Below are 15,909 nucleotides of genomic sequence, written 5' to 3'. Positions count from 1 at the left end.
CCATCATAATCCACACAAATTATACAATTTACAACATCATTTCCATATTCATAATTCATGTCAATCTTACAATTAACACTATGCCAAGACCTCGCCACATCTGACACAAGTGATACAGGTTAATTGCCTCCCACACCAAACCAGGGTCACGCCCTCCCTGTAGCATCACTTACCCAGGGGCCGTGCCATCCCTAGTCATTAAGGAGTACGCTCGTCCCTGAAGCATCACCTACCCAGGGTTCGTATCATCCCTGATCATCCGGGAGTACGCTCGTCCCTGAAACATCAACTACCAGGGTTCGTATCATCCTTGATCCTTTAGTGTGAGGAACCACAATCAAATTACAATCCATACAGTCTCTTGCAATTAACTCTATGTCAGGGCTGCCATAATCGACATAAGTGGTGTGTGTTAACTGTCTTACTCATCCCACACCATGCTAGGGTCACGCCCTCCCTGTAGCACCACTTACCCAGGGGCCGTGCCATCCCTAGTCACTGATGTGAGGCACCATAATCACAATCATAATCACATTCATACAACATCTCACTCATAATTCAAATTCACATCACGTACACAATTCCACCTCACATACACAACAGATAAGCCCAACAAAATAAGGGTTTACACACCCCTCAAGTAATTCACATCAAGATCATTCATTCTTATCAATCAATACAATAATAACATTCATAAATTAATATTATAAACAATGGAATTATCAATTTAATATAATTCAGCATAAACAGTAAAACCCTTAATTAAAACCTATCTCACATGCACTTTTCTATAATTTCGTTCTCTCTCCCAGAGCATTATTTTTACAAATAAATCATATATTCGTACTCCTAAATTCATACAGAATCAAATAATGCCAATAATTTTTCAAACAGAAATAATTATAAAATTGCTCATAATCCTAAGGGTTCTTCTTCTACCCAATTTCCTCATGTAACTCCACATATAAATAATCTCTTTTTCCCTCGTACCTGGATACATAGGAACTCGGGCAGAACCTCCTCTTTTTCCTTAAATAAGGATCGAAACTAAGACTGGAGCAGAACCTCATCCTCTGAGTTCCCCTTGGTCTTCAGAGAGAAGAAGAGGAACGAAAGAGAGAACAGAAGAGAAGAGAGAGTGAGAATGAGAGGTGTGTAGAAATGAGAGGATTTGAGGCCTATTTATAGGATTTTTCGCCCACCTACCACTACGGCCCGTTCTACCTCTGGAACGGCCCGTTCTCCAAACCGGAACGGCCCGTTCTCCCTCCAGAACGGCCCGTTCTGCTTCTCAAATTTTGGGCCTTTAACTTATACCAGAACGACCCGTTTCACTTCTGAAACGGCCCGTTCTGGGCAACGAATTGGGCCTACGGCACATTGAAAATTGGGCTGTTACAATGTTTTAGGCCAACAATATTCTAAGTAATTAACAAAGGAAAAAACAATGTTATAGTGTATTATAATAATAAAAAAAACTAAATAAAAATCAAAAGTACTTAATTAAACAAAAACACATGTAGAGAAATAACCTTCACCAGGATGCAAGGCCATTGGATGAAATAGTGCATGGCTTATCCTACTGTTTGAACCTCATATGTGAGCACATAAATTAGAGCCTTTGCATGTCTAACCTAAACATGATACCTTCACTATATCATCTATTAGGGGTTAGTGGTGTATAATGGATCCCAATTAGTGAATCTTCCTGATGGCCATTAGGTTGAGTTCCCCATCAATCACAACTCACATTGATATGATGTAAGTGCGAGTCTCTTAGGTAGAGGGATCAATAACAACATAAGATCTATCTGTACTCACACAACTAATAATTGAGTAAAATGGAGCACTTTACTCAAACTCTAGGCTAAGGGAAGACTCCATGTGTTATTGCACCCCACCTATCTAAATCCTCCTAATACTACTTAAATTTCTTCATATAATGGTATTGTGTTTGATTTCCATGGTTAAAAACAACTTATATTATTACATATTATTTTTTAATAGTATATCATTATATATTATTAATAACTAAAAATAAATCATTTGTTGCACTATTTTTCTATGTTTTCTCTTTTATGATATAATCTTTAATTCAATTAGTTTATTGTTGATAGTAACCAAAAACTAATTATTTGTTGTATTTTTAGGCTAAATTACACTTTAATTTCTCTTATAACATCTAATATGTATTTTATGTCTCCTAATTTTTAATTATGTAATTTTAATTCTTCAATTTTATAAAATTTATAATTTTTTTCCCTTTATTAAATGTTCATCTGTTAATCATCAGTCATTGCTTAAATGAGATGCTTATCTTATTTTTTTGGATCTTACAATGCCACATAAGTTTAAAAACTTTTCATTAAAATTTCAATCAAATGCAAATGACTTCTTATAACTTCAATATGTGGACCTTAATATATAACCTCCTCTCTTACATATAACAACAATATTCTCTCTCCTATAGTACTTCTCTCATAAAAATATTTTTTCTAGACCTCTCAAAAAATCATTGCTTATTTAAACAACTCAACTAAAATCTTGATCTTGGGTAAGAAATAGATCTATATTGAAAGGAGAATATTCACCTTGTGCATGCTCATAGTCCTTGATAGAGATTAGTTATTGCTTTCGATGATAAATACTTTGTACCAATGTCATATGGTTACAAAAAAAAATGTCATGTACTTCAATATTTTTTTTTTTTTAATAACATATCTTATCAATAAGAACACCAATAAATATTTCCCATGAGAGATGCTCTAACATTAAAAAGATAAGATGCCAATCAATATCTAATAACATTTCAATTGAATTGCACTTTTAATTCCTACTTATATATAATTCCATCTCATTTTAGTATTTTACCATTTTTCAAGAGTTAAAAATAAGAATTAAAAGTTAAATTTAGTTCAAATACTATTAAATATTAATCATCATAACATCTACTTAATATCATATTATGATCAATATTATAATTTTAGTAATCAATGAATAAAAATCAAACAAAAAATTGTGAATTTTACAAAATTAAAAGATCAAAACTATAAAATTAAAAGTTAAAAGATCAAAATTATGAATTAGATGTCATAAGAGACAAAAATGAAATTTAACATTTTTTATGATTTATTCATTAACCAAACTAGTTATTACAACAAAATGTAGAATATATATATATATATATATTATGAGAAAAGACTTACTTATTTCAAGAGTAATTTTTATTAATTTACTCAATAATTCATATTCTATATCAAATTTCAACAATCCAAATATTAAATTAATTAAAAGTTCTCTAAATTCATAGATCAAGTCTACAAATTTTTGAAAAATTTGAAAACTAATTAATACTTCATTTCATTAATTTAAACTGATAGCTAATCATAAAAATAATTTATACATTAATTTTCTTTTTGTACATTGATGAATGGAAACAAACAAAGAGAATTACATGAGATCTAAACCAACTTCATGCAAAATAAAAAATTTGGAGGACTCGTGCATTTAAAAATCACTAAACTAAATATGGTTCCCCATCTGGCAAACCCATATGCAACAACATTACTCTCTTTAGAACTACTTTTGCAGTACACTTGTTAATCATGAGCCAATAACTCTTTAATATTGGCAATAATATCTACATGCTTATGTCGAGAAAAGTTATATTGAGAATACTCACGAATGGTAGATATAACATTTACACTATCTGACTCATAAAGAATAAATTTAAACCTTTCTTCCTAACATAAACGCAACCTCGCCTCCAAAGCAAGAAGTTCTGCATGTAAAGGGTCATCTCTTTCGAACGAGTTCACAAATCCCTTTTTCCATCTACCAATAGCACTCTCACCACTCCACCAATTCCCATCACTTGAGAATTTTGTAGCCAACTTCTATCAACATTTAACTTGCCAAAAGGATAATATGGTGGGCTCCATTTGTCACACTACCCACTACAAGAAAACTTGTCTTTAAAAACTAAATTTATAGTCTCTAAATTAACAAAATCAGTTACTAAACCAATAAGTGACTAAATTGAATACCAATTGTAGAAAGTAGTTAAATAGCTGGTTGCTAATTTTAGCTACCAATCTAGAGTCTGATTTAAAAACTAATTTAATGACCAATTTTTTATGACCAATTTTGTGACTAATTGTATAATGACCAACTTAGTAACTTATTTTACAATGACCAACTTATTGACCAATTTTTAATGATCATCTCATTGACCAATCTTATAGTGACTGTTTTAATTATCAAGATTACAGTAACGAATTTAGATACCAATTTTGGTAATAACTAATTTAGTAACCTATTTTATAACAACTAACTTAGCAACTTATTTTGTAATAATTAATTTAGTGACTGTTATAATAGCTGATTCTAAAGTAACCATTTTAGTGACCAAATTTTAAAATAACTAAATTAGTGACCCATTTTTCAATGACTCAAAGTGACTAATATAATATTAAAAAAAATAGTCACTAAATTTTTTCCTTATTCATCTTTCTTATTTATGCCATTTTCTTTCATATTTATTATCTTCTTTATTCAAATTCACCACATACCTAACTTCAATTATTTTTCTGCTAAAATATAATAATTATTTAAGTATAGTATTAATTATTTATTTACTTAACAGATTTATTCTATGTTAAACTATTATGCAAAAGAATCACCATACGCTATATACTAATATGAAAATTAAGAAATTAAATTTTCTAATTTTTTAAAATTGCACATAATATCCTCCAAACATACAATCCTCACTAGCTGTATTTATAATACTCAAACAATCACTTTCTATAAAATTTCGTTTGACAATAATTAGTTTTAATATAGCAACAAATTGTCTTTAACACTTCCAATGAACATCAATCAACCGGATGTCTTTCTTTCTCCCAAAAAAAAGAACAACTTAAGAAAAACACAAAAATTTGGAACATTTTCAACAACGAAGTGCATGAAGTTCTTAAAACTGTCTCAAGGAAAAAAAAACACATGTGAAAAAAATGAGTGAATAAAAAACTTAACATATATCATGAATGTAACATGTCATTTATCTTGTGCCTGGAACTCTTCTTGTTCATCACATTCTTTTGTTTCTTCTAAAATAGTCATCTACACAAAAAGTACAAAATAAACAAATATATAATTAATCAAAACAAAAACATGTTATACAAAATTGGAATGAGTACAGAACTGAATCTTGATGAAATGAATTGAAAGTCCCTTATAGTGTTTCATTCCTATTTTATCATCTCTTATATATATATATATATATATATATATATATATATATATATATATATATATATATATATATATATATCCAAAGGTTGAGAGGTACCTTTCTTCAAGGTAAGGACATAATTATGAGAGATTAAATATATATTTAACCAAAGACATGAAAGCTTATTAGCATTTAGATTACAAAAGAATTATATGTGTGAATTCTCTATTAATTTTATCAAATCCTAAATTTTATAACTTGCACGTATTTTATGAGCACACCAAATTCCCATAAACTCAATTGCACATATAACTTGGTTTAATATTTAAATACTAAAAGCAATAGGGTTGTATTATACCTGCTCCATTCGTGTCAACTAATTTCTCTTTAGATAATAGTATCACAGGATACAACTTAACTTTCCCATCCTTAGCAAGACAAATAGGATCTGCACCTTGTGTGATAATGGTAATCCTTTTGTGTGTTCCTGATGCCTTTGACCACTAGGAAATCTTTAAAGCTATTTCCTCGACATTATCAATCTAGTTAATAGGAAAAGAGTCAAAATAGATAACAAATTAAAACTTGAAACCAAAACTACAACCCTACAGATCTGTTATGCAAAGATTTCGTCCCAGCCATGAACTTTAGAAAATGTTCTTGCTTCAATCTCATTTCCAAAAATGTAGTCCATATGTCTGAATCCCGGAATGGATATTGGTAAGATCAACATGTAAATTTTTCCTTATTTGAATTTAACAGAAAAGGATCCTTACGGCAAAAATTTCTCCTGTTCCTCCTTGAAGAACTCACAAATAAAGGGGGCAGAAAGGTTCATCATGAAGAACTACATACAGGAATAAAATACTTGATCTCCAAAACTGCTAGTAAAATGGGAATGCCAAGTTCTATTGATATCAAACCTTGTTATTCTTAGCTGCATGTTCAGCAACTAATTGTATCGAATCAGGAGATACAGTAAGGAAAAAGCCAAAAACTCTTCTTCATCTCCTCCCCAAATTTGTCCTTTCCTATGCAACCTATGCAACTTGTGGCACCAGGTACTTGAAGCATCCACTGTTCTGAGGAGGAGGCAAATGATTAGCTACTTTCACCACAACTACTCCAAACTCAGCTTACTTCATGTAAAAGAAAGTACATACCTAAGCAACCCTGATTGAATTCTGAGTAGCACCTGCCAATAATGAAATTATAGAAATCATCATATAAAATATGCATTTCCAACTCTTTCATGTTTAAAGATTATCAATTAGACAAGAGAAACTTGGAATTTCCTTGACGAGGCCTTTTGGGATTAGCAAACCGAACAATTAGTGGTTGCTCACAACCCTATGTAGAAAAATACAAGATTAACCAAAATGCTTTCTTAAGGAGAATTATTAAAAGGAAAAAAATACAGAATTTTTTCTTACTCTCATTGTTTTGGTTCCATTAAGTCCATTAATAACTGCAAGAACCATATCTCTGTGAGAGTATTTAAAAAAAACCACATCCTTCAACCAAAATAAGATAAAATATTATATATTCAGTATTGACATCAAACACACATGTATAGAGACAAAAAAATATTTTTATTTTCGTTTCTCAAGTCAATTTTTTCCTGATTAAAACATGACTCCGTATTTTGATATTTGCTAACACTTCAAAAATCGACTTTGTATACATAAAGAACTAATTGAATCTCACTTATGTTAATCTCTTTATAAAGTCCTTGCAAGCCACAACCACTGCCTGAAGCCCTTCATCGCATATCGAATCAAGCACCTGTACAAGAACAACATCCAAACACCAATCAGCCCCAAATCGAAATTCAAATCCACAAGAATACAATCAAAACACACAATGGCATAATATAATCATTAACTAGTAAAGCTCAAATGCGGCGGCATAATCCAACTCTTGATCGGAAACCAGCGCACCCTCCGTAGCACTGAATGAGCCAGTTCCAAGGTGAGTAAGCTACGGAGCTCGAACCATTAACTAGTAAAGCTGAGCCATGAAGACACATCGGTTTAAACAAAGCTTCTTCAAGGGAGGTGACCTAGCCACCAAAGCCTCCAAAGCCTCGAAATTAATAGGACACTCAACACAATCAAACACAAGAGACTCCATATTGGTTTGGGTCTCGGGAAAACACGAAAACCAATTGACCTCTTCATCATCCTCTACCTCTACCACAGATTCCACAAGCTCAAGCACCCTCAGCGACCTAAACATGAGAGTCGAAATTAGAAGGTAAAGGTGAGGGTGAGGGTTTAAAGATGAACACTCCACACTTGGACAAGAAGAAATCGTGGATGCTCCTATATTCGATGCTCACGTAGTGTTTGTTTCTGCTGCTGATTTACTGTTTACGACGAACGAAAATGTCTTGGTTCATTTTTTTTATTTTTTTTCAAAAGGTTTACCTTTGTTCATTATTATTAAATTATTCAGTAACCCTTGAAGCCCATCTCTTACACAGCTAGATCTTTTATGCTTTAGGTTCTTAATTTGTTTTTTTGGTATATAATTAATCAGATAATAATGGTATCAATATATATTCATGCCATACACTTTAGAAAATTTTGAGTTTTGATAAGTTAGATAAAATATAAATTTAAAGATTAGGCTTTGATAGTTATAAAACAAAATATTATATAAATAATATTAATATTTTAATTTTATTAATTTTAATATATCAATGTTTAGTGTATTTTAATTAGAGTCTAATTTATCTAAAATAAATTAACAATGAGTGAAAAATTAGTTGTATATTATATTTCTGTATTAGATACTAAAGAAAATCTAAAATAGCTAATAGTGAATAAAAAATTAATTATTATTTACTAGTGTATTTTAATTAGAGATCAAATATTTTTGTGTCTAAAATAATTTAACAATGACTGAAATATTAGTTTCTTGTTATATTTTTATTAGAGACTAATACATTAGTTTCTAATATAGAACAATTAGATACTAAAAAATGGTATCTAAATTGAGTTAATAGTGACCAAAAAATCAATCTCTAGTAATATTTAAATTAGAAACTAGAAAATTTCTCTAATTTTAGTGCATCTTAAGACTAAAATATTGGTTTCTAAAGTGTTTTAATAGTGACCAAAAATTTTGTCTCAAATTATATTTTAATTAGAGACTAAAAAAGTTGTATCTAATTAAATAAATAATATTTTTTAAACTATTAACTACTAAAAGTTTGGTCTCTAATTACATTAAAAATATTAATAACAATAGAGATTGAATTAGGGACCAACTATAATTAATCTCTAAAATAGTATTTAAATAAGTTGCTAAAGTGACTATATAAATTTGGTCTCTAAATCAGTCTCTATTTAATGAATTTCTTGTAGTGTACCACCAAAAAGACTTAAATCTCAAATAGAGTGCATTATGTGATATATCTAATGTTATCTGTCTCACAATATAGTTCATAGTCCACGACCAATTTGTCTCAAAGACCATATGGTTATGAAAATGCCAAATCCACCATACTCCAAGTATCAACCTCGTTGCATCTAGATGATTAACAATGTTTTTAAGCTACAATAGACAACTTGTAACAAAAAAAAAGAGGATGAAATATTTCATCCCATATGAACATCTCATGCAAGCTTCACTCGAAGCTAAATTACTCCGCAGTTGAACCTCATTAATTGGAAGGACATTATGCAATCCCTACCAAAGAAAGAACTTCATCTTCTTTGGAATAAACAACTTCCAAAGATGTTTCCATTATGAAGTTTTCGTAGCATGTCCCTCCGTGCATATTGATTAGAATCTCATTGTTACAATATAACTATGCGATGGATATCACCCAGTTAAATGTGTCAATCCCTATCAAATTCATAGGTATATGCACCTGTAAAATGTGATTTGCCAACTCTGAAGGGTGTAATGTGTGCAAATTATTCAAGTTCCAAGAACTTTCATGCCAACATTCAACAACTTTGATCTTCTAATCGCTAATGTATACGTAGAGAACTAGTTGACAAAGTAGTCTCATTCCCAACCAATCTTCATACCAAAAAGAGGAACTTCCTGAACCAAGATAAGGAATAAAGCTATCCTTAAGAAATGGTAATGCTTTAATTAAGAATGTTTGTCCATATATAAGATTGTCCATGTTGTTCTACCCTAACTAGTATCGAGTGACCTCGCAAAAATTTATCTTGTAGGATCTACACCCAAGACTTATGTGGTGAACTCAACAACTCCTAAATCAACTTACCAAGAAGTTCCTTTATAAGTTTTCAACTTTTTAAAATAGTTTCATCATATTTGTAATAAAAGTTGAGTAAATAAATATATCCAATGATAATATTTTAACAAAGGATATTATATACGCAAAAATATATTATTGTAACCAAATGTGAAAATATTTAATTCTTGAAAATTGTGCATGAAAATTCTTAAGAACATTTATGAGTAACTTAAAAAATTTTAGTTATTTCCAAGAATATGATTCTTGTGTATGAAAAAATTTCTCCCCCACCAAATGTCTCCTTAGTGTTTCAAAAAATATTTTCTAGAATACTAAATTTACTGTTTCGAAAAAAACTTTTCAAAATTATATAAAATGCACTTTCAAAAAATATTTTTTGAAACATTAATTTTATTATTTTAGAAGGCACTTTTTAACATTTTTTCTTACATAATTTTGAAAAGTTACTTTCAGAACAATAAATTTAGTATTTTTTATAAACATGTAAAAAATATAATTTCTTTTTCAAAACACTGATCTCATTATTCTAAAAAATATTTTTTGAAATAATAAAATTAATATTTTAAAAATAATTTTTATAATAGCAAATTTAATATTAAAATTTTTAAAGAAGCAAAATAGGAAAAATTGCTTAAAAAATATGCGTGTATTTAACTTGATACCTTCGAAATTATTAGAAAAAGTTAGACGTCTTAATAATGTTATCGTGCACTAATTCTAAAGTTCGTGTGCACCTAAATATCGAAAGAGATGAGAGAGAAGATAGTAATACGAAAACATATAGAATGAAAACTATGTAAATAGGTGGGGGAAATAATAAGGGGTACACGTGATTACGATCTTGTCTGGTTTCGAACCGTGAGTACGTGATTGTGTTGACGATGAGAAGAGATTATCTTGTCTGATTGTGTTCATCATACTTTAAAATATTATCGTTATCATCGATCGAATCATAACAGCGCCACTCTGAGCTTACGCTGATCGAGAGTGAGGAACGTGGGAGATGGAGAAGCCCCAAAACGGAGAAAAGGAAGAACTCAAGGCCTCTATTTGTGGCTACGATTCTCTTCACCGTCTTCTCAAGGATAATCTTAACCCCCATCACTTCCAGGTACCCTCTTTCAAGCCTTCACCTCACTCATGCCAATACTTAACTTTCTATTTCGCTTTTTTTTTTTTATTTGTATTTTTTTTTTTATTGATTCATGCCTTGGGTTTGTATGTTTTACTTTTCACATGCAACTTTCAAGGGATCTGGATTATCATAATCCTTTGACTTTCCACACGTAAGAAGGAATTGAACATTTTGACAAGTTTTTAAATATTTGACTAGGATTTTCCATTTGTAAATAATTCAGGCAAATTTGTTTAGCTGTACATTTCCAACATCATCTTCTTAAATTGCTTTAATGCATCAATCACATGTTAGAATTGCACTTTTTGCTTATGGCTCACTGTTATACTACTTTGTGCCATGTTGCAGGAAGTCAGCCGTTTGCTTACTGGGCTTAATGGTGGAAAAGCACTTGAAACAATTGCTCTCCCAGAATCTGCGACTGCCCTCTCTGTAGAACATGGATTTGACCTTCAGGTATGAAAGAATGTTGGATTAAGTTAACTTGCTTATACTTGTGTTTGGTTCAACTTCTTTTCAAGAAATAATTGATTTTCTTTTTCACATCTTGAAAGAGCTTTTGAAAGAGGCTCGTTATTTATTTCCACCCAAAAAAGCTGAAGTCAACTTCCAATTCCTTGATCATGGAATATGTGCTAAATTCTGAAAAGTATGTTTTGAAGCAAATGTCTAGGCACATTTATGTGCTTTGTACTATGCCTTCTAGATCATGGATTTTTTTTTCATTTCCTTCTGTTAAAATGTTGTGTATATCTTTGTGAAATGAAACTGCAATTTGCTTTTGGGGATTTTTGACATGTGGTTTTGTGCTATGCGTATATGAGAGAAAAATCAGTTTCTTGAATTTTTTATATTATTATGAATATTAAACATATTACAAAGTGAATTGAACCTTTATTAGATGTGTTTCTAGCTTTGTCGATAAGGAAGTGAAGCACTAAGGTAGATGAGTTGTTTTTATTTATACTCATGCAAAGACCACACTCTAGGAACTAGTGCTTAAGGGTGTGCGTAGCAGGAGCAAAAATTGAAGAAATAAACATAAGGATGCATTTAGACATACCTTATAGCAAAATGCTTTGTCACCTTCATTTCTCCTATTTTCACTCCTTCCAAGCATACTTTATGGATTATGACTAGGGGAACAACTAATCATTGTTGGAGGCTATTTACTCTTTTTGGTTAAATGATATGGTTTTAGTTTAGTCCATTAATTAACCACAGCATCTTTCTTCTGCATAGAATTTCGAACAGTTATTTGTGCTATATTTCTGGTTGATCTAGTGAATTTTAATTTGGTTTATTTCAGGCCTTTTCCTTTTGTGCTGACAAAGAACTATTGCGAGAACCTCGGGTAGTAAGGGTTGGTTTGATTCAGAACTCTATTTCTCTTCCAACAACTGCTCACTTTGTGGACCAAAAGAAGGCTATCTTCGAGAAACTAAAGCCAATAATTGATGCTGCTGGTTCTTCTGGTGTCAACATATTATGCTTGCAAGTAGGGTGCATGACTATGAGCATTTGCCAATTGATTTCACGCAGTTGTCTGGAAATCTTATATGTTTTTATATTATTCCATTGTAGGAAGCATGGATGATGCCATTTGCCTTCTGCACACGAGAGAAGAGATGGTGTGAATTTGCAGAACCTGTTGATGGTGAATCAACAAAATTTTTGCAAAGCTTTGCAGTGAAATATAATATGGTGATTATTAGTTCAATTCTTGAGAGGGATATTAACCATGGAGAGGTTATATGGAACACTGCAGTTGTAATTGGAAATCACGGCAATATAATTGGGAAACACAGGAAGGTAATTGCCTAAGTTTCAGTCTCTAATTTTAATGCCAAAAGCCTATCTATCATCTATCTTATGAACATACAACCTTTGGCAGAACCATATACCAAGAGTTGGGGACTTCAATGAAAGCACATACTACATGGAAGGAAATACTGGCCACCCTGTATTTGAAACAGCATTTGGAAAGATTGCCATTAATATATGTTATGGTAGGCACCATCCTTTAAATTGGTTAGCCTTTGGCTTGAATGGTGCGGAGATTGTTTTCAACCCTTCTGCTACTGTTGGTGAACTCAGCGAACCAATGTGGCCAATAGAGGTTAGAGGCTTTATATTTACTAGCACTGGCTAAATTCTTTTTAACTAATCATTGTTTCTGGTTCTTATATTGAATATAGGGCTCTTTCATGATGGGTTATATACAACTTTAACCTATAATTTGATGCTAAAGCCTATAGAATGAAATTAGTTCATAAGTGGCTCTAGAAAATTGGACTTTAGTGTGGGATATGCTTTTATTTCAGAGGGTAGAGTGGAAAGTCCAATTAATGGTTAGATATTTTAACAACTTCGTAATTGTTATATATATATATATGTGTGTGTGTGATTTATCATAATCTCAACATTGATTTTCTGATAGTCGGATATCACTTTGCTCTTTCCACTCTAAAATGCACCCACATGAGGGTTTAAATTTAACAGAATTGGCATGTGTTGTTCTTCCTGCTTAACCTGTACTGACTGAATATAGAAACAGTCAGATTTTATACTTTTGAAGCATCAACATTGTAGTATATCTGTGTACGGCTTGAAAGTGTTTTTGTTTTTCAGGCACGTAATGCTGCAATAGCTAATAGTTACTTTGTTGCTTCAATCAACCGCGTTGGGACTGAGACATTCCCCAATGCATTTACTTCTGGTGATGGAAAGCCAGCACATGCAGATTTTGGGCACTTTTATGGATCCAGTTATGTTTCAGCACCTGATGCATCATGCACGCCATCTCTGTCTCGTAACAGGGATGGCTTATTAGTAACAGACATGGATCTTAACTTGTGTAGGCAGGTGAAAGACAAGTGGGGTTTCAGAATGACTTCACGGTACGAGTTATATGTAGACACACTTGCCCGTTATGTGAAACCAGATTTTGAGCCACAAGTCATCAGTGACCCCTTATTGCATAAGAAGTCCTCGTAAACTACGCAGTAATGTGTCAATATATGTTCATTGCTTATGGTTCAGGCTCTGTGGTATGGCCAATGGAAACAACCTTAAATAAAGTTTTTCATGTTACATGTTGATGTATTAAATTCTGCTCTCATTGGTTGACCGTGCATAAATTGGTTGACTTTTACTTTTGTGTTCAAATACTCTTTAAGAACAGTGTAAAAATGTATATTTTTTTAAAATAAAAAGTAATTCAATGATGTCCAAGTTATTTTCTTCTAATTGTTGGTGCAAGGATTATCTGTCCTTAAACCTTGACCAAATCGTGCTTCTTGTCTTGATAAAATGTCTGCCTACGCAGAAATCATAGATATATAATGGGTGTACTTGTAAAGCATTATGAGTATTTTTTCCCTCCGGTCTACAATTAGGAGTGCTTTAATTACACTTAAAATGCATTTTCATCCGGTAGTTATTTGGGCTTAGGTGGGACATGTGTTCATCTGGTTCTGATGTAGACTACATTTTTAATCAAGATTAGAACAAACACAAAAGTTTTTTTTTTTAAATTATTATTTTTTATTTTTAACAATGTCAAAAATTTCTTGTGCTTAGGATGTAAAATTCCAAATTATATCAAATTACATATGCAAATTACTAAGGCTAGACTAAATATATATTTGTAGAAGATATTAAACGGGACATGTGGAAGATTATCAATTAAATTTGGATTCTCTTTGTAGATAATAGTAATACTCTTTACAAAACTTTGAAGATGAGGGAGGTTAGAAGTAGGACACTAAAATAGGAACCGTCAATTTTTTTAGTCTTCAAATTGAAAACCAATGATAGCTCACTAGGAAACTTTAGATGTGTTAGGTTTGGAGGTATAATTCATGATTAGGATGGATAACGTGTTTCAAGTTTTTTGAAATGTTGTAAGATCTCTATCAACTTCAAAGCGAAGTTATTAAGTATCTTTTATGGACTTTAGAAATCTTATTTGTGAATCAGATTTTCTTATGACTTTGAAGTTGATAAAAGAAAATGACGTTTTTCATCCATACTACTTATTTTTAAAAAGGAATTAACATTTTGTTTCTTTAAATTGGATAACGTGTGTTGATTTCTTGACAAAGTATAATGGTACTCATGATCAATACATCTAAATTTAGACAAGCAGCTTCCCTTGACTTGCTTCTTTTTTTGATGACTAATTCTATAAGTGTTTTACATATTAGAATGTAGTTCTTTTTTGTTTTATCTTTACATTTTTTAAAACATAAAAATGATATATCTATTTATGCCATTTGATTATAGTTCTCATACATAAATTATAATCCTTCTTCTATCATTATTTTATCTAAGTATATATTAGAATTGAATCTTAATTTTTTTAATTACTATGCTATTATATGAAATATCCATATACTCTGTAATATTCTTGGACTTTATAATGATTAAATTCTATAAAAAAAACTTAACTCCTTATATTAAAAGGACTTCTAGTTTGTTTGTTTTACATCATCCCTAAATTCTAATGTCCCATTAAACATAAAAATTAATTTACGAAGCTTTTAAGTTCAACGGAACTAATGAAGATACAAGCATACCCTTCATTTCTAATCATAAGACTTAAATTGACACTTTATTAAAGAGATTTGTTATACTTTTACTAGAACCAACATGTTATATTTATATTTAGTGTGCATATAATTTTTTTTAATTAAGTTCACTTTTTAAGGAATTACGTTCATATTTAAAATGATATCTCAATTTAATGATCTAAATAAAAAAATGCACGATAATTATTACATATATAAGTATATAAATAATTTAATTTAAAATATATATATATATATATATATATATATATATATATTTCGTGAAATTGCATATTATAATGTATGACAAATTTATTAATTTATTATAATAAATAATTTTATATGATATATTTATTACATTTATTGATTTTGTTACAGTAGATCTTTTTCTTTTACTTTTAATGCACAAAAATAATTTTTTATAAATAATTTTTAAAAAAGTTACTCCCATATAAACATAATCAAAAGAAGATATCTTAGGCTAGATTCTTTAATGAATATTAGTTATAGACGAAGTTGGTAAATAATTTTTATTAATAATATAATTTAAAAATTTAAAATATATTTTTTTATTTTTATAATTTAAAATATCATATGATATTAATATAAAAGAGATAAAGTTAAAATAATAATAATAATAACAAAAATAATTAAAAGAAATTATAAATATAAAGATTAAAAAGATCCATCTTAAATTATAAAATAAAAAATAATAAAAAATAAA

General features: G+C 30.3%; 1 protein-coding gene and 1 pseudogene across 2 annotated transcripts; one reads left to right on the top strand and one right to left on the bottom strand.

Annotated features, from left to right (window-relative positions):
- Nucleotides 1–4,781: 4,781 nt before the first annotated feature.
- Nucleotides 4,782–7,650, bottom strand: LOC109805070 (adenosine kinase 2-like; annotated as a pseudogene). The gene is made up of 8 exons (XR_014431654.1): nt 6,944–7,650; nt 6,670–6,704; nt 6,400–6,586; nt 6,160–6,313; nt 6,013–6,083; nt 5,870–5,934; nt 5,595–5,780; nt 4,782–5,124 (listed from the first exon to the last, which is right to left on the bottom strand). The product of XR_014431654.1 is annotated as an adenosine kinase 2-like (transcript).
- Nucleotides 7,651–10,208: 2,558 nt separating this feature from the next.
- Nucleotides 10,209–13,841, top strand: BETA-UP (beta-ureidopropionase). The gene is made up of 6 exons (XM_020366814.3): nt 10,209–10,590; nt 10,963–11,070; nt 11,924–12,112; nt 12,199–12,426; nt 12,509–12,733; nt 13,246–13,841. Exons 1-6 carry the CDS (start codon nt 10,483–10,485, stop codon nt 13,609–13,611), a joined length of 1,224 nt encoding a protein of 407 aa, XP_020222403.1. The 5' UTR covers nt 10,209–10,482; the 3' UTR covers nt 13,612–13,841.
- Nucleotides 13,842–15,909: the final 2,068 nt, after the last annotated feature.

Source organism: Cajanus cajan, chromosome 2 (assembly GCF_000230855.2).
Source record: "Cajanus cajan strain Asha chromosome 2, NIPB_CcT2T_4, whole genome shotgun sequence".
NCBI lineage: Eukaryota > Viridiplantae > Streptophyta > Magnoliopsida > Fabales > Fabaceae > Cajanus > Cajanus cajan.
This window is presented reverse-complemented; position numbering and strand designations above follow the sequence as displayed.